At 38.7% G+C, this 22,219-nt stretch overlaps 1 protein-coding gene across 1 annotated transcript; it reads left to right on the top strand.

Moving 5' to 3' along the window:
* The first annotated feature begins 1,161 nt into the window (after window positions 1-1,161).
* On the top strand, window positions 1,162-2,181 carry LOC113780347. Its single transcript, XM_027326155.1, has one exon. The coding sequence runs from the start codon at window positions 1,162-1,164 to the stop codon at window positions 2,179-2,181; it is 1,020 nt and encodes a 339-aa protein (XP_027181956.1).
* Window positions 2,182-22,219: the final 20,038 nt, after the last annotated feature.

The raw sequence follows: 22,219 nt of genomic DNA, 5'->3' as shown, positions 1-22,219 counted from the left end.
ACCTTTCTTTTAAATTATTCCAAAAATCAAGCGAATTCTTGATCGTCAAATATTCCATTTTTAATCCTTCATGAAATGTCATAACTTTTGCATGATATTGGTTTGTTGCATCATTATCTTTGACAATGATTTTTTCAAGACTCATGGATCCAAGATGAATCTCCACATCCATTGCTCATGATAAGTAATTTCTTCCAGAAATATCAAGAGCAACGAACTCTTGCTTTGTAAGGCTAGCCATAATAAAAATGAAATGAGTTAAAGATGAGAAATATTACCTTAAAATTCACTAGAGGCATTGCCCAAAAAAGTGCCTATTAGTTGATTTGGCACTGGGAGAATTTTGAAAAAGTCTCGTGCTGATAACGTGTTATAAAACTAATGTTAATGTAATATAGAATTTGAGTTATTTATGTAGTGGGTAATATGCTAAGAAAATAGGAAAATTTAAGAATTTAGGGGAAGAGAAATGTAAGAAATCAACCATTCTTTCGTTCACTCAAATAGAATCTCAGTTTTCTATCACTTTGATACAAAGGAAGTAACTCTTATCTATGAGGGAAAGTCAAGTAGCTAACTTCTTCAAGATGGTGATACAATTTTCTCGTAAGACGTGATAGCTTTATCTATAGTTGTTCATCTTTATCAAAAATCATAATAATTTTATTGAAAGTCGTGCCATCTCTATCATCTCAAAAGTCGTGATAGCTTTATCACCTTGAATAACGTGAAAGACTTGTCACCATCTAGGGATAAGATAAATGTGATAGACATATACAATATTTAATTATTTCATAACAAAGGGGGAATGCAGAAGACACTGGAAACCACTCGAGTCCTGTTTGATGAGGATGTAGGGAAATTGTTTATTAAATATAAAGCTTTTCTTGTATTTTGTTTTTACCCTCTATGTTTTAAACAATCATAAATATACTCCCAAACTTGTTTTATAATTTCTCTATACAATTCTAATTTTTGTATTTCTTTTACATATAAATCTCAATTTTGTTGAAGAATTGCCTTGTTAAAAAGTTTTAGGCTCATTAATGTGCATTTGAACTTTAAGTTCAAGAATTGATCGATGGTTTGTTAAAAAAAAAAAAAACCCTAGCCGTCGTGTGTCCAGAGCTTGCATCCTTGGCTGATCCCGACGGTTTTTCGATGGCAGCAGTGGGCGCCCAACCTCCCGGCGAGGGAGGGCAGCCGCCTGGCTCTCCTGGCTTCCGGGCGAAGTCTTTCTCTGACTTGTTCTCATCTCCTTCCCAGCCTGGCTTGCTCGTTGAAGCAGCGGTCTCTACTCACCGTGGGGAACCAGCGATTTCCTTTCCACGCGATGCCATTGAAGCTGCTGCCCAGCCGTTCCAGTTTGCTCTAGTGGGAAAGTTTTCTCGCACCAGACCTGCGATGGCAGATATTAGAAAATTCTTTTTGACACTTGACTTGAAAGGTTTTTATTCCATTGGCCTGCTGGATGGTCGGCATGTTCTGATTAGACTCCATAATGAGGCAGATTTTTTGCCCGTTTGGACGAGGAATGTTTGGTATATCCACGGCGGTGCGATGCGTGTGTTCAAATGGTCTACTTCCTTCCATGTAGACAAGGAATCCTCATTGGTTCCAGTCTGGTTTAACCTCCCTAAACTTCCAGTCCACTTATTCGATAAGAAGTGTTTGTTTCAGATTGTGTCTTGCCTGGGGCGCCCTCTCTTCATCGACGGCGCGACCGCTGGTCTTTCTAGACCGAGTGTTGCTAGGGTGTGCGTTGAAATAGATTTACTGAAGATACTGCCTTCTCATGTCTGGATTCAATTAGGTGAAGATCATGGGTTTTGGCAGTCGCTCAACCCAGAATCGGTGCCGAAATATTGTAACCACTGCTTTCGTCAAGGCAATAGCCAGTCCGAATGCCATGTAAAAAACCCAGAACTGCGGCCAGCTCGTGGGGAGAAGAAAGTGTTGGATGAGGGGATGGGGCAATCGCCTTGCGCAGGTGAGTTGCGAGTGGAGCTTTGCGGGACTGGACCAGAGAAAATTTCTGTTCAAGCGGGGGTTGCTCCAGGCCCCTTGGAACCAGCGGGGAAGGAGGAACCGACTGGGCAGCCTGCTGTGGCGAGCTCTGGGGAGGCCGCACTGGCTGATGGAAGTGAGGATCAGCGACGGGAGATGGGGGAGAAGTTGTAGCAGGAGCTGGACAGCATGGGGGTGGCTGCCGACCTGGTGGAGAACGCGATTGTGGCAGCAGCTGATACGATCATTATTGATCTTGCTTCGCGGGTGGTTGAGGAGGAGAATGGGGGTTCTACAGGGGCAATCACGCTGCCTGGAAGTAGTATTTCAGCTGAGCTTGCTGAGGAGGAGGTAGTTGATGTGCCGCCGCGTGATGCTACTGGCATTGTCGTGAGTGCGGGCTGCCTTTCGCCAAGGGGGCTAGTTGAGCAGCACGGTGGGGGGGGTGGAGCCGCGGGATGTGTCTCTGAACCTACACCTTGACCAAGTCTCATCCCTAGATCCCAGGTTTCAAAAGGCTAAGGGGCGGGGTGTCCGAGCCTCGATCCCGTCAGATAGAGAACTCAGGTCGGTATCCAAAAAATCTCAAAATACCTTTCATGTCTTATCTCATGATTAGTGCATGTTTTTGGAATATTCGGGGGAAATCTAAGCCTCCAAATTTTAGACGACTAAAAAAATTGATTCACATGCATAAGCTATCGGTGGTGGGGATCTGTGAACCCAAATTATCTAAGGATGAAGTTGACTCTATTCGCTTGCGATTAAACTTTGACTTTGTTGTGTGTAACTCGTCTGGGGATCTGTGGGTTTTCTTTAGAACACCTTTTGCTAGTCAGGTGGTTAGGGAGTCGGATCAGCATCTCTCTATTCGTTGGGTGCACCCTCAGTTCCCTACCCCCATTATAGTCTCTTTTGTTCATGCGAAGTGCCTGGTGCCTGACCGGCAGCTGCTCTGGGAGGGCTTATTGCAGGATAGGCCAGCGCAAGGGCCATGGTACGTGGTTGGGGGTTTTAATCTTATTCTCTCGGCCAACGAAAAGAAAGGGGGGAGACTATTTAGGCCAGCAGAGGGTGTAGAACTTTCTCGGTTTATGAGTAATGGGGGGGTGTTTGATGCTGGTTTCTCTGGCAATAGTTTCACTTGGTGTAATAATAGACTCGGGCGTGCCCGCATTTGGAAGCGTTTGGATAGACTATTAATCAATGAGGAGTGTCTAAACTTTTCCTTGTCTATCTCTGTGTCCTACTTTGTACGGGCTCCTTCGGATCACGCCCCTCTGTTGCTCTCTTTCGCTCCTAAGCTCGCCCTCGGTGTCGTTATTTCCGTTTTTTGAACGTTTGGCCTTCCAATGAGGGGTTTTTGGATGTGGTCAAGGATGCATGGCAGACTGAGGTCTCCGGCTCTCCTTTCTGTGTGGTCTGGGGGAAATTGAAGAATGTATCCCGTGCTCTTCACTTATGGAACAGGCATGTATTTGGTGATATCTTTGAAAATATTAAAAAGGGAGAGGCGGTGGTGGCGGCAGCGGAGCTTAGGGTACAGTCCGACCTGTCCGATGAGGCCCATATGGAGCTTCAGCGGGCCCAGGCTTCTCTGCATAGGCTGCTTGCTGTGGAAGAGCAGTTCTGGAGCCAGAAAGCTAGGGTTAAGTGGATGAAACATGGGGATCTGAATTCAAGATATTTTCATTCGGTGGTCAAACAACGTCGTTTTCGGGCAACAATTCATGGGGTGATGGACTCAAGGGGGGAATGGGTAATGGATCCTGACGGGATAGGGCAGGAAGCTATCAATCATTTTCGTCGCCTATTTTCAACCGACCCAGTATCTGATTTCCAACTTCTTTATGTGATCCCTGACTTGAGCGCTGAGATTGATAATGTAGGCTTGGAGGCGGCCCCCTCGTTGGAAGAGGTCAAGAGGGTGATTTTTGAAATGGATGGTGATAGTGCCGCGGGGCCTGACGGGTTCTCGGGGAAATTCTTTACAACTGCATGGGAGGTGGCGGCTCACGATGTGTACAGGGCGGTCTTGAGTTTCTTTTGTGGTGCGGAACTCCCGCGTTTCATTACGGCAACGTCCATTGTCCTTCTCCCTAAGGTCATGAACCCGAAGGATTTCACTCAATTTCGTCATATCAGTGTCTGTAATTTCTTGAACAAAGTTATATCTCGTATCTTAGTGGGACGATTAGCAGGTATTCTTCCTCCGATTATTTCCCCCCAACAAAGTGGCTTTGTTAAGGGTAGGTCTATCTCGGATAATTATTTGTTGGCACAGGAATTGATGTCTGATATGGGAAGGAGGTGCAGGGAGGGGAATTTGGCTCTTAAGTTGGATATGGCAAAAGCGTATGATAGGGTCTCTTGGCAATTCCTTATCACTGTCTTGCGCCGATTTGGCTTTGGGGAGAGGTTTATTGACATGGTTTGGAGGTTGATTTCCAATGTCTGGTTCTCGGTGCTGGTAAATGGGGTGCCCTATGGCTTCTTCAAATCTTCTAGAGGGCTCCGACAGGGGGACCCCTTATCCCCGGCACTTTTCATTATTGGCTCGGAGGTGCTATCCCGAGCTTTAAATTCGCTGGTTTATCAGTCGGGGTTTGTGGGCTACAAGGTACCGCGGCATTGCTCGTCTGTAACTCATTTGGCATTTGCAGACGACGTTATAATTTTTGCAAATGGTGGGGCGGCGTCTTTGAAGAGAATCATGCAGATCTTGGCATGGTACCAGAATGACTCGGGCCAATTGGTTAACGTGCAAAAGAGTGGCTATCTAGTTCATCCTCGGACGTCGGTGGTGCGCAAGCGAGTAATTGAGAGGGTAACAAAGTTTCGGAAACAGGATTTTCCGATTCGCTATCTGGGTGGGCCGTTGTTTGTTGGTAGAGCCAAGGAGGTTTATTTCTCGTACTTGTGCCAGAAGATCCTGGAGAAGGTACTGTCTTGGAAATCACGCCTGCTGTCATTTGGGGGGAAAATTGTTTTGATCAAACATGTCCTGTCTAGCATCCCGACTCCTTTGTTGGGAATGAGTGTCATGCCAAGAGGTATCTTTCGGATAATTGAGAGGGTATGTGCGGACTTCCTGTGGGGTGCCGGGGACGAGAAAAAGAAATATCACTGGATCCGATGGAGGGAGTTGTGTTTCCCCACCGAGGAAGGAGGGGCGGCCTTTCGTTCGCTTAGTAACACATATAAGGCTTTCTCTTGCAAATTATGGTGGAATTTTCGATGCGGTCTGTCTTTGTGGGCGACATTTCTCGTGTCCAAATATTGCAAGGGGCGTCATCCCTGCCAGATCTCCCTGTCTCCCGTATGTTCAGCAACCTGGAGACGTCTCCTTGATATTAGGGGTTTGGCGGAATTAAGTATTGTGTGGCAGCTGGGTGAGGGTCGATGCAACTTCTGGTATGATAATTGGACTGGGCACGGAGCCCTCTACCTTAGATTGGAGGCTCGGGGGGATGTCACATTTACCGACGTATTGGCGAATGGGGGCTGGGTCACGTAGAGGCTAGCTGAAATTCTACAACTCGACATGGTCCAGCAGGTGCTAGCGGTGAGTCCCCCAAGTGGGATTTCCCCGGATAGAATGATTTGGACAGCAACGAGTTCAGGTCAGTTCTCGTTATCCTCCGCTTATAGCGAGGTCCAGGAGATAAAACCATCGTCTCTTTTATTCCGGCAGGTTTGGCATGCCAGTGTTCCCGTAAAGGTATCTTTCTTTATGCTTCGTTTATTACTTAATCGCCTGCCACTGGATGACGTGTTGGCGGCGCGCGGTTTTCATCTTCCGTCAAAGTGCTCTTGTTGCCAGCAGTCAACCATTGAGTCCCTTCAACACTTGTTCGTCGAGGGAGATCTTGCGGCTGCCGTGTGGAGGTTTTTTAGACTGCCATGTGGTCTGGCTATGACTGTAGAACATGTCCGAGGGTGGATGGGTAGGTGGTGGCTCAGGCAGGTGAAGTCGGAACAGCTGCTGTTCGTGTTCCGGCTCGTACCCATTCTCAGCTTTTGGCATCTTTGGAAGGCTAGGAATAAAGCTGTGTTCCACGGTACAGTGCCTAACCCTGGTGGTGTCTGTCATGCCATCTTCCGGGAATTAAAGGATGGATACTGGCTACGGTTCGGGGAGTTTCAGCGGGTGTTGGAGTGGCCTACGTTCGTGGAGCTGGTGGAATGCCGTCCAGATGCTTTCATCATCCGACAAATTCGATGGCGTACTCCGGGGCCTAGCGTTGTAAAGCTCAATATAGATGGGTGCTCAAAGGGTAACCCAGGGGTGAGTGGCAGTGGGGGGATCCTTCGGAATTCTGAGGGGTGCATGGTGTTTGCGTTTTCCGGATACCTTGAGAGGTGTACCAGCGTGCAAGCGGAGGCAAGGGCGCTGCTGATAGGGCTCCAATTGTGTGAGCAACAGGGTTTCATGGGTAATTTGGTGGTCGAGACAGACTCCTTGCTTCTACAACGGATTCTTGCGAGAAGTTACCGATGCCCGTGGTCAGTCAGGGGTGAGGTGGAGAAGATTGAGCAAATGACTCAGGGTGGGCTCCAAATCGCTCACTGTTATAGGGAGGCGAACAAGGTCGCGGATGTATTGGCCAATATAGGCTCCACTCATCCTTCTCATTCGGTCTGTATGTATGATAGTATTGCGGGGTTGCCTGCAATGGCTAGGGGTGAATATCGGATGGACAAATTCGCATATCCATCTTTTCGCAGAGATAGGGTTCTGTAACTATATCCTCTTATTGGGTGAATAATAAAAATGATACTTTAACCAAAAAAAAAAAAATTTCAAGAATTGACCTTCAATTGTTTCAAAAAATTATATATTAGACCACAAATACTTATCAAATTATATTTCTAGCCTAAATTTGTACAATTTTTTGAATGAATTCTTCATATTAGTTATAAACTCACAAAATATTTCAAGTTAGGTGTAAATTTATATATAATTTTTATTTTATAAATAATTAAAATATAGTTATGACGTCATTATGACATCATCCAATTGGAGATCAAATTAACTGGTCGAACCCATTCACCCTTGAACTCTGAGCTCGACCGAGTCATTGTCCGATTCGAGTTTAAGAACTTACATTACATCAGCACTAACGGCTAAATATGACAGAAGTTCTGAATCATAATGCATTTTTTTATCGTTTAAGGGGTTTGTTTGTCATAATATATTATTGAGGAGTCAAAGAGTGCAATGAAAATAGTTTAGGGGTCGTGTGGATATTTTCCTCTTAAAAAAGTTATAAAAGTTCATACACACAACATTTTCTAAAATTTATTCATAACATACATTATTCTTGTAGAAGTTTTACATGGAATAATATTTTGTTATTTCAATGGAGAGAGTAATTTTCAAAACTCAAGCGAGACCCTTTTTCAAGTTCTACACACTCTTCCATTTTATACATTAAATTAATTTAAAGATAATATGCATCTAGAAAATTAAGTTTTATTACAAAAAGAAAATAAAATCTGAAGAAAATGATTTTTTTCCTATCAACAGCAAAACTAGAGATATAATTTAGTTAGAGCAAACTTAATATGTGAAAATTTACTAATCAAAATGTGTTAAAAAGATATATGATTAACTAATAATGCAACCAACATATTTTGAAAGTTATGTATATATTAACTTTATAATTGCTCTCAGTGTGTTTTCATATTTTAATATTGTTCACTTTCTACACTTGAAATAATTGCTTTTCAATATATGTAATAAAAAAATCATTCATCTAATAAACTCCTATTCGATTGTGCAATTTATCATTCATTATTTTCATTGTTGAAAATACTTTTTCCATTATAGCATTAGCAACAGGAATAATCAAACTTAATTTCAAAAGCACATACACCAAATAGTATACATAATCTTTCTATTTTCCACCAACTTTTGAGCAAGACCAATCTTGCTACTTAACTTGAAAAAATTGCTTTGCAATTTCCTTGTAAATCGTTAACCACCACAATCAATTGTAGATTCTTTACTAACATTTAATTACAAATGCCATCATTTAGGTGTTTTTGTTGGAATTTCACAAAAATCCTATGTAGAGTCATCCGTACAAGATCTTTTAAGAAAATTTTATGCAAGCAAAATCTTAAATTATATAATTATCGCTATGTATGGTTGGCGAGAAAAAAATATAAAAGTGGACATGCATGTGTTATATATTATGGATCACATGACAATGTTGTGGTCAATTTTATTCTATTGGTGACTAGATATTACAGGATTTTAGAAATTGATGTGACATGTAATAGAAAATTTTGGTAGAATGGTGGGTAGTACTCAGCATGATCGATGAAAGTTTGAAAAATAAGAACATGATGGCTTTTTGAACAGTTGTCATCTCTTAATGCTCTATAATCAGTCTAGGACCTGATGAATCGGAAGGTGAATGATTTCATCGCTTTTGGTTAAAGGTGATGCACTAGTATTATATCAATACTTTTATAAAAGGGGTCTATTTCGCTAAGGTTGATCGGGTAGCGACCCAATTTTGTCAAATCTTTAGAGTGGTGAAAGGAATTCAAACCATATGCCGACATAATTTAAGAAATTATGTTTCTTTTCATGGGTGAAATGTTAGGATTTAAAGAGTTATATAACAAGTTTCCCTGAACACATGAATCAATTCGCTAATGATTTAGTCAAGATAACTGTGAGAACCCGTACTTTTCTTAATTGCTAATATTAATTACACGCTTTTCCACATTTTATTTATTCAAAAATTGTGAAAATAATTTTTATGAGTAAATATAGTTTTTAGATGAGTTTTCTAGTATCGGTTAGATTTTTAGAAAATAAGAATGTATATCGGACGTGGGACCCACTAGTGCGGAAAGTTCGGTAAAATTCAGCCAACTAGGTTAAGATTTGGATACTGGGTTTAATTTATCGGTTGTTATGAGATATTTAGAGGTTACCAAGTGGTTGGTGTGAGAGAGAGAGAAAAAGTTAGGCAAGCAATTAATGAAAGTGACATGTGTCACTTAGAGATTCATTCCTACATTTGACTTACTATTCATCCTTTTACCATTTACTAAATAAACCCAAAAATTGACCAAAAATCTTCCATTTTTTCCAAGCTTGTGGCCGAACCTCTCTACAAGGAAGAAAGAAAGAAAAAGCTCTCCAAGGTTTGCTCCAATCTACCAATCAACCATTGAATCTTGGTTTTGCTCCATAGAAACACTTAAGGGAGTGATAGTGAGTTGTTTTGTGGAGTTGTTTGGAAGGCTAAAGTGATTAGTTGCTCTCTCTCTTGTGTTGCTAAGGTAAGTTGAGAAGGACCCCTCTCCTCCCTCTAATGATGCTTAAATCATGATTGGTGGTAGTATAACATGCACTTTTATGGATTATATCTTGATTTTGGTTGAATTGATGAAGTTTTATAATTATTGGGGATTTTTCTGTTTTCATATGAATATGATTATGTGGTCATGTATGATGATTGGAAATGATATTTAAGGAAGCTAGAAGGTGAAAAAAGTGGTAAATTGCAAGCAATTTCTGTTTTGGAAGAAAAATTGGAAAGTTAGGGTTCTTTGAATTACATTCTGCCCGGTTTTGTAGCTCATAGTTAGAGGCTGAATTGACCTTGGGTTAAAACATGAAAGTTGTAGGGAATGATATTTTAGAGGTGCCTACAAAATTTCAGGTCAATCGGAGCAGCGTAACTTGAGAAAAGATGGAATTACCCTTGCTGCCCTGGTTTTACCCAAAATCGAGAATTGCTTCTGTAATGGGTTATTTTGGTTGGGAATGCTTCCGAATTGGTTGTTGAGGTCTTCTGATGAAATGTATCCTTGTATCTTATCTTTCGGATGGCTTTGGAATTTCTGGATTTGGACTTAGGTAGGCTGATTTATGATGTTTACACCAGAATGCGATTTGTGAACCTGTTTTTGCGGTTCTGGTGTAGTAGATTGCATTTTTGACCTGGTTACACTCGCAACTGGGCTGAGTGACCTTCTGCAATATTGTAACCCTATCTCTTAGCTTCGAAATGGTGTATCTTGCACCTTCATCCGATAATCGTAGTACCATTGGTACCAAAACCACAAAATGATGTCAAAAACTGTTTTTTTCCGGGTTAACACTTACTCCATTTCCGAATTTTTCTGGTTTCCTCTATTGCTTGTGTGTGCTTATGGAACCCTATTTTGGGAATATTTGGCATTGGTTTATGACTCTTTATCGAGTCTCATTGTATTTTTTTGCATGTTTTAGGGCGTGACAGTGGTTCACGACGCTCATTTGACGGAGGTGCATGAAATATCATTTTCAAACTTGGTGAGTGTACTACTCACTTATGTGTTACTATATGGCTTTGATACTTGAACTTGATGAGTTAAATGTTTATTGCACCATCGATATTGATTGAAGTGAGGGTGTACGTTATCACTCTCACTTATCTCTCATGTTATTGGAATGTTACATGGAATGTTACATGAAATGAAAGTACATGACTGGGTGTCGTTTGGACGAGTATCCAACGACCATGATTGTTACCATTGAGCTCAACCCCATTGGTAATTGATTGAATCGAGCCGGCGAGGGGTTGGTCGTGCCAATTAATGAACCTTGGGGACTGTTATATGGAATCTTGTAGTATGAGAGACTCTCGATTCCGGTATACTCGAGTAATACCACAGTGCAAGTGTTTGGAGTTCGGGCCCGGTAGGGGTATGTTGGGTGGAAGGAATGGAAGTAAAGTGGAGTCTACGGTTGGTTACTCTTAAACATTGACGGAGGGTCAATGAGCTTCGATCAAGAATGCAAACGAGGAAAAGGGCTCTTAAGAGCCGCCCATATCCTTTTATCACCACCATTAATGTGTGCCTTTGTTTACTTTTGATGAATTGGAATGAAAAGCTTTATACTTATGTGAACTTTGCTGCTTGAGTGGTATTATCTCACTGGGCGTAAGCTCACCCTATTCCTTTTGTTTTCCTTACAGGAAAATAAATACTTTTGGACTGCAATTGATAATTGGTTGCCGAATTGAGCTAGTTGGACATATCTTTTGTATAGCTCATTTATTGAAACCCTAAATGTACTTTTGGGACCGTTTCTCTTTTGATTTGGCAAACCAGACATGTATCCACTTTTGAATACTTTTGTATGCCACTTTGGCTTGTAAATGCTTAATTTCAACATGTAAATATTTGCTTGATGTTCGGTTGGGTTTTGACGTGTCGGTTACTATTCATAGCCGACTCCGGATTCATTTTTTTTATTTTGACAATTTGACCTGTTTACGCGCGTTTGTAAGTTTCGGAACGTATTAGATCGCTCTAAGCTGAACCGTTAGTCCTGGCGAGAGCTGGGCAGGCGGTCCGCTGAACCCTTTGGTTCGCCTTAGGGTGAGGTGGGGTTGTCACAATAACCTATATACAGCTATTCGAGTAAGGCCTTTTTGTGACGACCTCACCTCCTTCTAGGGTGTACCCTAAAAGTTAGCGGATCGTCTGTTTGGCTCTTGTCAGGACTCATTAATTTCAGAGATAACATTTTGATAAACCAAAACCAAACGCTCAAATCTTTTATAATACCAAGTTCAATACAAAAGCTTCAATCATAATATGATACTAAAGGATTTACAATCACCAAAGTCTTCACGTTAACTCCCTAAAATCCCTCGTTCGTTCCCCTACCACTAACTCCTGTAAGGAAAACAAAACTGAGAGGATGAGCTTACACCCAGTGAGGTTTCCATGCAAACAACAATCAATAAACACTTTGTGAGAACTCACAAAAATTTAATATTTTAAATTCTATTTTGAGCATTATTTAAATATTTAATTGCCCATTTATTCCGAATATTATTTTCTAACCTCATTTGACCTAAATACATGGAATTATAGTTTCATCATATTTTTAAAGTGACTTGTTTCAAAAATTAATTTTGGAAGCTCGTTAAGTGAAAATAGCGAATATGCGATTGGAATCAATAATCGATTCGAGGATACAACAAACTTGGAAAATTAGAGACTTACGTAGTGGTCCTACAATAGGTAAGTACTCAAGTGATAGTTATTAGTACTATCGTTATGAGAATTTCTTGGAAGTTTCACTCTATCGCGCTTAAATTGGAAATACGCGTTTTCACACGCGTGATTTAATTGAGGGACTTTAGACCCTTATTCTGGGACAATTAAGAGTGAATAACATTTATATGAATATAAGTGTATTGGAGGTTTAGTGCATAGTGAAACAAACTTGAGAGAAATCGAGCACAAAACGCGCGCGTATACGCGCGAAGAAGAGTTGACTTTTGAACAATTGTGGACCACACATAAAGCTTCTCTTGGAAGCTACTTTTGAACAAACCACTCTCTCTCCTCACTCCAAGAACAGCCGGCCAAGGGAAGCAAAGAAACAACTCAAAGTTTTCCATTTTTCCATCTTCATTTCTTCAACAAAACATCACCAAATCCTACCAAAATTTGACCACACATAGCTCAACACTTGGAGATTACATCTAGCTAAGAAAAGGAGCTACAATCCGCGGGTTTTCTTGAGCTAAGGAGAGCCGAAATTTCTGTCTTGAACATCAAAGCGAGTAAGTAACGATCAACTCTCAAATTCTTGTTTTATGAGAGTAGTAATGCACATTTAAGAGCATGCATGCATATGGGTAGCTTGGATATGTTGAAAAATGGTTGTGTGGGCTCTATGAACTCCCACCTTGGATATATGGACTGATTTGGTGATTGATGATGAAAATAATGTTGGTTTAGTGCTTATTATACTAGAAATGAGTGATGCTATGAGTAAAAACTCAAATGAGGTGCAATGGGAAAAAGTGACCATTTTACCCCTACTATGTTCATGCACTTTGATGTAAAATTTTGAGGTTCTAATAGCTTGGTTGTGTTGTTTACATGTTATGTTGAGTGTGTAAAAAGTTTCATTGAAAGATAACTTGATTTGGTCACCCAAATGTTGGATTTACGAAAGCTTAGAAACCTGGAAACTAATTCCGTATTCACCCATGCAGTGTTTTTGTTTCGGCGATATCTTTTTACTCCGATGTCGGAATTGAGTGCCGTTTGTGGCACTGGAAACTAGACATTCTCAGATTTCTATTGGTATAAAATACACATCCTGGTTCCACTTGTGCGAGCCAAACCACTCATCTCAAGTTTGCTGTCCTGTTTCGTTTGTTCACTACAGGGCAGAACATGAACTATATATTGAGGCTCAAATGTGAGCTAGTTGTGGATGGATTTTGAAAATGGTTTCTTCTGAGAAATTGTAGATTAATGAAAGTGTTTTCCAACGCCACCAACCACGTTCAATTTTATGTTGAATTGAGTGATTTGTAGCCGTATTTCAAAACTGACTTCTTGAAGGAAAACTCTCCCTTTTGGGCAGAATTGTTGCTAAACTCGAGTGAGACTTGTTAGGTTGAGATTTTTGGTGTTAATCACCATCGAACATAAACATTGTCTATTAAAATGTACCATGTTTTCAAGGATTTCATGTGGCCAAAAGCCTAGAAAAGGACATTTTGTATACAAGGCAGTTTTGCCTTGAAATTTTGGAAACTTGGGTGATTTAGTCAACCAACTTTCCGTGCTTATATATATCCATGAAATTTGGCAGAGATATAGTCCTTATATGGTAGTATCATACTGCTAATTTTGGTGCCAATCCGATGCCGTTTCATTGCCTAACTAAATTTCCAAAATGCATGACTTGACTTTAGAAAATCCTTGTTTAATAAGGAAATTTGAGTAATTTTGAGCTACCATATCTAGGTGCTCAAAACCTCAATTCTCATTCCGCTTGTTCTATTCTAAACTTGGATTGCAACCCTAATAGAGTTTCAAATTTCAAAGGTTAGTTCGAATTGAGTGAATTTTGCCGAATTTTCAAAGTTGGCCGAAAACCAACTTAAATCTGTCTTGATAACGCAAGTTGTCAACTTCAAGCCAAAATTTGAATGCCTTTCACTTGGATTCATGAAAAGGTGTCTTCTAGAAACTTTTAGTACTTCAAAAGATGTTTCCAACGGTACCAAGTTTTCCAATTTTGGACAATCAGGGAGTGAGTTATGATTTTTCAAAGAATTGCACCAAAAATTAAAAATTTGTGACCATTTGAAAGAAATTTGTGCTGGAACTGTTCACCAGAATCCGGCCTTGAATCCGGCCAGTTCTTGGCAGGATAGGTGGCCAGATTGGTGAAGGGATTTGAAAAAAAAATGGAGGTTGCTCTTTGCCTCCAATCCGGCCAGGATTCCGGTTGGATATCTGTGACAGCCCCACTTTCCCCTAAGGCGAACCAAAGAGGTTAGCGGACTGCCTGCCCAGCTCTCGCCAGGACTAACGGTGCAGTATAGAGCGATCTTTCACGTTCCGGAACTTATAACGCTCGCAAATAAGGCAAAAGGGCAAAATAACCCAAAATAAAAGAAAATGAAACCCGGAGTCGGCCATGAATAGTAACCGACTCGTCCGAACCCAACCAAACATCGAATTACATAAACCACATAACATTTAGCCTTTACAAACCAAAAATGACATTTAAAAGTGATACAAAAGTCGCTACATATATGGTTTGCCAAAACAAAAGTGAAAACGGCCCTAATGATACATTTAGGGTCCCATTTTATATACAATACAAAAGAGTCATTCATCTAGTTCATTCGGCAACCATTTATCAAAATTCATTCCAAAAGAGTCATATTCCTGTAAGGAAAACAAAAGGAACGGGGTGAGCTAATTGCCCAGTGAGAATACAACTCAAGCAACCAAGTTCATGGATACCTCAAGCTTAACAGTCCAATTTACCAAAATAAATAAAGCCACACATTAATAATGAGGATAAAAGGATACGGGTGGCTCTCAAGAGCCCTTTTCCTCGTTTGAATTCTTGATCGGTCTCATTGACTCTCCGTCAATGTTTGAAAAGTAACCAACTGTAGACTCCTCTTCTCTCCCATTCCTTCCACCAAACATCCCCCTACCGGGCCCGCACTCCAAACACTTGCACTGTGGTATTACTCGAGTATACCGGAATCAAGAGTCTCTCATACTACAAGATTCCTTATAACTTTACCCAAGGCTCATTAATTGTCACGACCAAACCCTTGTCGGCTCGATTCAATCAACTACCAATGGGGTTGAGCTCAATGATAACATTTGTAGTCGTTGGATACTTGTCCAATCGATACCAAGTCATGTATTTCATTTCATATATCAGTTCACTTTATAACTTTCCAATAACTTTCCAATAACTTTTCAATAACATGTGAAACAATAAGTGAGAGTGATAAAGTACACTCTCACATCAATCCATTAACATACAACATCTCAAGTTCAAATATCAAAGCCATATAATAGCACACAAGTGAGTAGTACACTCACCAATCAATTAAGTGCTATTTCATGCACTTCCGTCAGGAGAATGTCGTGAGCTATCGTCACGCCCTAGAACATGTAAACAAATACCATAAGACTCGATAACGAGTCATAAAGTCAAACCAATTATCGCCCAATAGGGTTTCATGCATGGAAATTCAAGGGTTAAATACTTAACCTTTACTCAAGTCGAGAATATAGTTTTCTAAATCTCGAGTAAAAAATTCGGGCAGCATGCCCTTTGTGTTTACCAAATTTTCCAGCCATAAGGCTTCATTATTTTTCTTCAATCACAACCCAACAACACACATATAAGCATTTCATGTCAAGAGCCGTTCCATAGGCTCACAATATCATAAAACAAGAAACCATACCGAGCCATAAACAACACCAATTCACAACCCCAATAGGGTTTTATAAACATATACAAGCATGAAAGCAAACCAGAAATTAAGAAAGGCTTTAATGTTGGCCTTGATAAGAAAACCGGTTTTGACGTCATAATGCGGTAATGGCACAACTCTCACTACAATTATCGGTTAGGGGTGTAAGACCCACCGTTTCGAAGCTATGAAACAGGGCTACAACAATGTAGAAGGTCACTCAATCCAGTTCCTGACCCAACTAGGTCAAAAATGCCAAACACTAAACCAGAATCACCAAAACAGGTTTGCAAAACACAGAAAACTGTAATCGGTATATCTCAGTCCATACAAGTCCAAATGCCGAAATTCCAAAGGCATAAGTTATTTAAGACATCCAGCTACATTTCATCAGAAGACACCAACTCCAAAATCCAAACCAATTCCAGTCAAAACAGGCAATTACTATCGCAGTTCGGACATTCTGTGCACCAAAAACAGCAACAGTAAAAACGGCATAACTCACTCTACACTTGTCCAATTGCCCTGAAATTTTGCAGGCACACTAAACTCATCAATACCTACAACTTTCATGTTTTGAGCAAAGTCCAATTCGGCCTCTAGCTATGACCTAAAATTTCGGACAGAATAGGGGTTCAAGAACCCTAACTTTTCACATTTCATTCCAAATCCAAAATTGATTGCATTTAACAACAATTCACACCTACTAGAGCCAAAGCCCCTTATTACCAACCATCATACTAGTCCAAAACATCAAAATCATATGAAACCAGAAAATTCATCATAAAATGGAAAACTTCACCAAATCAAGCCAAACCAAGAAATAAATCATATAATCCAACACTCAAGCCTCTTCTAAGCATAATATAACCATCATTAGGTGTAGTAGGGTGTTCAAGCATCACTTACCAAGAAATTAAGAGAGATAGAGAGGTTGGCCACCTTAGAGCTTCAAAACAACTTCACCAAGTCACTTACTAGCACCTAATGGAGTGATTTTATGGAGCAAATCTAAGTTTAATTGGTTGGAATGGAAGATTGAGATAGTTTGAAGCTTGTAAATTGAAGAAGTTTTTCTTCCTTGTCCAAGAGAGAGAATTGGCCAACAAGAGGTAAGAAAGAATGAATTTTTAGTCAATTTTTGAGATATTTAATCCATGATAAGAAAAGTAAAAAATGTCCAACAAGTGGACCAATCACATAGTGCCACTTGGCACTTCATTTAATGCCTTCCTATCACTTGGTTCCTCTCACATCAATGCCATGTCACCCTCTACTTATCTCTTAACACCCGATAAATTTCCACCAGTATCCGAAACTTATTGGCCGAATTTTGCCGTACTTTTCGCACTAGTGGGTCCCACGTCCAAAATATATTCTTAATTTTCTAAAAACTCACCAATACTAGAAAAATCATCTAAAAACTATAATTACTCATAAAATCTACCAGAAAAATATTCCTAGGCCCGAAAATGCAGAAAACATGCAATTAAGGGGAAATAAACCCTAGGAAAATAATTAGGGTTTTACGGGTTCTCACAATATCCGGCCGGATTGTGACGTCATCCGCTCTCGTCCGACTTCGGTCGTTCATTTTGAGATTTATTTGCTTGCACTTGTTTCCGTCCAATGATTTCATGGATGATGATTCATTTGCTCGAGTCTCGTAACCCTTTGGAGCTCGATTTTCAAAAGAAAACTAGACCAATCTTTAAGATATTTTCTAAGTTCGTACTAGTGTACGACCTTCCTCATTGTTTGAGAATTATCAGTAATAGTCATTATTAATTGCTCAGGCACATAAGAGGACCTTCAAGAGGATCCTACAGTGAACGCCTAAAGCTCAGAGGGACATTTCTTCCTCATTACTTATATTGGTGAGTGTCAAGTACATGAATACTTGATACATGCTTAATTGTTATAATCGTTTGGAGATTTTGAAAATGGAGGCGAGTATGTACTTTACCGCACTCGTTCTTATTTGAAATGAATGACTTATGATTCAAATGAAATGAATGAATTATGAATGACTTATTTGAATGAAATGAGATGATTGAATGAAATGAAATGGTATGTTATGGCTGCATACGTCGTTGGAGTGATTGAATGAAATGAAATGGTATGTTATGGCTGCATACTAGTTTTAGCTAGAAATTTTCTAAGGATTTAACAGCCCCTTTGAGTGTTAAAAGTCAATAGGGTGCACACGAGAGTAGGGACAAGATATTACACAATGTTTTACTCAAGATGGTGGCTGATTGTCATGAAATTTTTAGATACTACATCTAAATTTTAGTCCCTCTTTCCCTCTGCCATTAGATAAGCTCCTAGCAACATTATTTCAGAGTTTTAGTGGAGCTTCCCTCGTTTACTCGCTCGAAACATCAAACACATGACACACATTCTGCTCAACATGAATTAAGGTTATTGTCTCAAAATTTCAACAGGTTACTCCTGACTCAGCAATTGTTCCACTGCCCAAATCAACTCCTATTTACTTCCTCATTCCATCGTTTAGGCTTACTAGTTTTGGTGGCTGTTTTCTCTAAATTTTCCTTCAATCACCGCCCAACTTTTACCAATTAATTGACCTTACTTCCACTTGGTTCCGTTCCAGATAATTTCTTCCTTAGGTTGCATGGTGAATTGTCTAACCTTTAGAGTTAAATTAGTCCTCTAGTTTTAGCGTATTTACCTACTAAGGCCCAAAATTTTATTATCTTACTCATTGATTCCAAATTGCATTTGTTCTAATTTGTATGTACCTTGAAAAATTTTCCTTATATTGATCTAGTAGATTTTCACACATTTGACTTTAAGGAAAATTAATTAGTCATGTAATTTATTCAACTATATAATAAATTCTAATGATGGCAATAGGTCTATCATATATTTGTTTGGTTCCTAAAATTTTCTACACCATTCTATTATTTTGCTTATTGTTTTGTTTATTTATTATATTATTTTTCCTAAATTTTTAATTTTATAGGAATTCAATTATGCATTTAATTTAATCATTTATTTGTTATATCTAATATTTCTAATAACAAATTAATATAATGCAATAAATTCGAAGTGTACACATAAATTTCTGAGTTCTCACACTTTTATGTAGGCTATATTTGATCTCAATTTTTTTATGCATGGTTGGTGACAAAAAATGAAGGTGTATGAGAGTGTAGTACATAATGGATCACGAAAGAATATAGTAATCACTTCTATAAAGTTTGATTCCAGAACTATAAACTTTAATTCCATAGTTGACCTTTCAATTCCATAGTTGACCTAGGAATGTCTGTCTGGTTGACTTCTATGCTATTGCACCGCCACTAAGGGTGAACACATAATCACTAGTGAGTTTTGTCTCGTTTGAATTAGAGATCCAATTAGCATCACTGTACCATTCTAATACAGTGGGAAATCCACAATACAAGATACCATAATTCATGGTACCTCTCAAATATTTTATTAGTCTAACTAATGCAAACTAATGCTCACGATTGAAATTGTGAGTATATCTACTCAATCAACTTACAACATAAACTACATCATGTTTTGAAAAATTTATTAAATACATTAGACTCCCAATAATCTGAATATATTTTAACTGACCAATAGGATTACCAATATTTTTTTAATTGAGTATTAGCATCATAAGGAGCGCTTACAGGTGTCATATCATAATTTTCAAACCTCCTAAGAAGTCTTTCTGTATAATATTCTTGTGACAATATTATACCATCATCTCTCCTTATAATTTTAACACCCAATATCATTTTAGTTTCACCCAAATCTTTCATATCAAAATTAGAAGACAAATTCTATTTAGTACAATTAACAATATCCAGACTTGTACCAAATATAACCATGTTATCCACATACAAACTAATTATCACATATTGATTATTTATAATTTTGACATATGCACATTTATCCATTTCTGTAGATGAGAATCTATCTTTTATCAATAGTTGATCAAATTTTTCATGCCACTATTTAGAAGCTTGTTTTAGGCCATAAAGAGATTTAATTAATTTACATACCTTATTTTCTTGTCCAGATACAAAACATTCCTCAGGTTGAAATATATAAATTTCTTCTTCTAAATCATCATTTAAAAAAGCTGTTTTGATATCCATTGATGAACAACAAGTTTATCGATAGAAGCTAAAGTAAATAAAACACGTATAGAAAAAATTCTTGTTACTAGTGCAAATGTGTCAAAATAGTCAATATTTCATTTTTGAGAAAATCATTTTGCTACTAAACGAACCTTATATTTTTCAATAGAATCATCAAAATTATATTTTCTTTTAAAAATCATTTGCAACCAATAGGTTTTGCACCACGGGGTAAATCTACCAAAATCCAGGTTTTATTGATTTTAAATTTAATTGCTTCTTTCCAAAACTTGCAATCAAAAGAAGAAATAGCATTAGAATAAATTAAAGGATCATTATCAACAAAAAAAAGTTTGAAAATCATTTTCATATGAAAATTCTTTTCTCGACATTTTACTCTTTCTTAATTCCTCATTGGAGATTATTTCTCTATTTATTTCAATCGGTGCATGAGAAATTTTATTGGACAGTGGAAAAATATGGTCAATGAACTCGACATTCTTTGTCTCAATAATTGTATTACAATCACGCACATCACTTTTTAAAACAAGAAACCTATATGCAACACTATGTTCAGCATATCCAATAAACATACAATCAGAAGTTTTAGAACCTAATTTACTTTTCTTAGATTCAAGTAATAACACTTTAGCAAGACACCCCCATACCTTTAAATATTTTATATTTGGTTTATAATTTTTTTCATAACTCATAATGTCTTTGACCAGTTTTTTTATGTGAAATCCTATTTTGTAGGTGACATGTAAATAATATAACTTCTCCCCACAAATTATCAGGAGCATGAGAACTAACTAACATCGAATTCATTATTTCTTTCAGTGTCCTATTTTTTTTCAACTACTCCATTAGATTCTGGTGAATAAGAAGCTGTTATTTCATTTATTATGTGACGTCTCCACGTCCCCTTAGGGCGAACCCTAGGGTATCAGCAGGACGCCTGCCCAACTTTCGTCAGGACTCACGCACTCGTTCAAACTTAATATAGAGTCACAAAACAACCATCGACTTAATTAAGAAGTACTTCGAATATACAAGCCACCAACCAACAATAACAAAGTTACACTTTAAGAGCAACCAAAAGTTCATACAAAAGGTATACTAGCATCCACCAAGTCACTAGTCTAGGACCTCCAATCCACTTCCAAAGCCTGTTAAGGAAAACAAATTTAAAGGGATGAACTAACGTTCAGTGAGGCCAAGAAAACAAGCAAGCAAGCACGTAGGACCAATTAATCGAATAGCATGTTTGAAAGCATCTTTAACATGAACTTTCATTTAAATGCACAAGTAGGAAATAAACACAAAAGGAAGGATACAGGAGCTCTCAGGAGCTATTTTCACATCTCGACCGCTTTAAGCCATCTGGGGTTGACTCTCCGTCAACTCAAGTAGTAACATGACTGTAGTGCTCAACTTACTTCCTCCATCAAACATAACACCCTGTCAGATCCGAAACAAAAAACGCATGAGGTAGAGATACTATTCGTGTGAGGACCCGAATTTTACTTACTTTTAATTCTATTTTACTGGTCTATTCATTTATTTATTCACCCGTTTTCTCTGAATAATTTATTTCAATCATTTCAAATCCATTAACATGGAACAATGTCTCACTTATATTTTTAAAACGTCCCATTAGCAAATTTAATTTTTTTTAGACTCGTTTAGTAAGGAATAACGAGTACACATTTTTCGAGATAATATTCGATCCGAGAGTACATTAGTCTTGGAGAACTAAAGATGATTAATAGTAGACTAAGAAATGTTAATTGAACGATTAGATGTGAGTGAGTTAAAATTTAAGATTTTACCGCGCGTGCATCGATAGTTTCTCGATAATCGTGTCAGTACAACTAAGTGGAGATTTGAGAAATTAATATTAGACTAGTACGAGTGGGTAATTATAGTGTTAAAGAATATACCTTGGAGGATTAGTACATGAGTGTATCAAACCCGAGAGAAAATAGCGGTACGAAACACTAGCGCGACACTAGTGAGTGTTGACTTTGTGCACCAATCTAAAGTTACTTTTCTTCATTCTTTCTCCCCAAGTTTCACAATTCAAAACCCTCCTTACTCTCGCACCTCTCTTGGTCAAATTTCCCCTCAAAAGATTTCAGCTTTGTCTTCCATTTTTGCTCTAAGAGAACTTGCAACTCCTTGCTAGTTTAACTTTGAACTTGAGGACATCTTGAAGAGAAGAGATGTCCAGCTATTTGGAACTGTTTTAGGGAGTTTCTCACACCAAAAATCTAGAGTTTCCTCTTGCGTTTGGAAGGTATACAC

This window comes from Coffea eugenioides, chromosome 8 (assembly GCF_003713205.1).
Source record: "Coffea eugenioides isolate CCC68of chromosome 8, Ceug_1.0, whole genome shotgun sequence".
Taxonomy (NCBI): Eukaryota; Viridiplantae; Streptophyta; class Magnoliopsida; order Gentianales; family Rubiaceae; genus Coffea; species Coffea eugenioides.
This window is presented reverse-complemented; position numbering and strand designations above follow the sequence as displayed.

Excerpts from the sequence above, each read along its gene's own strand:
- LOC113780347 (XM_027326155.1), top strand. The coding sequence starts at position 1,162 with ATGGCAGCAGTGGGCGCCCAACCTCCCGGCGAGGGAGGGCAGCCGCCT.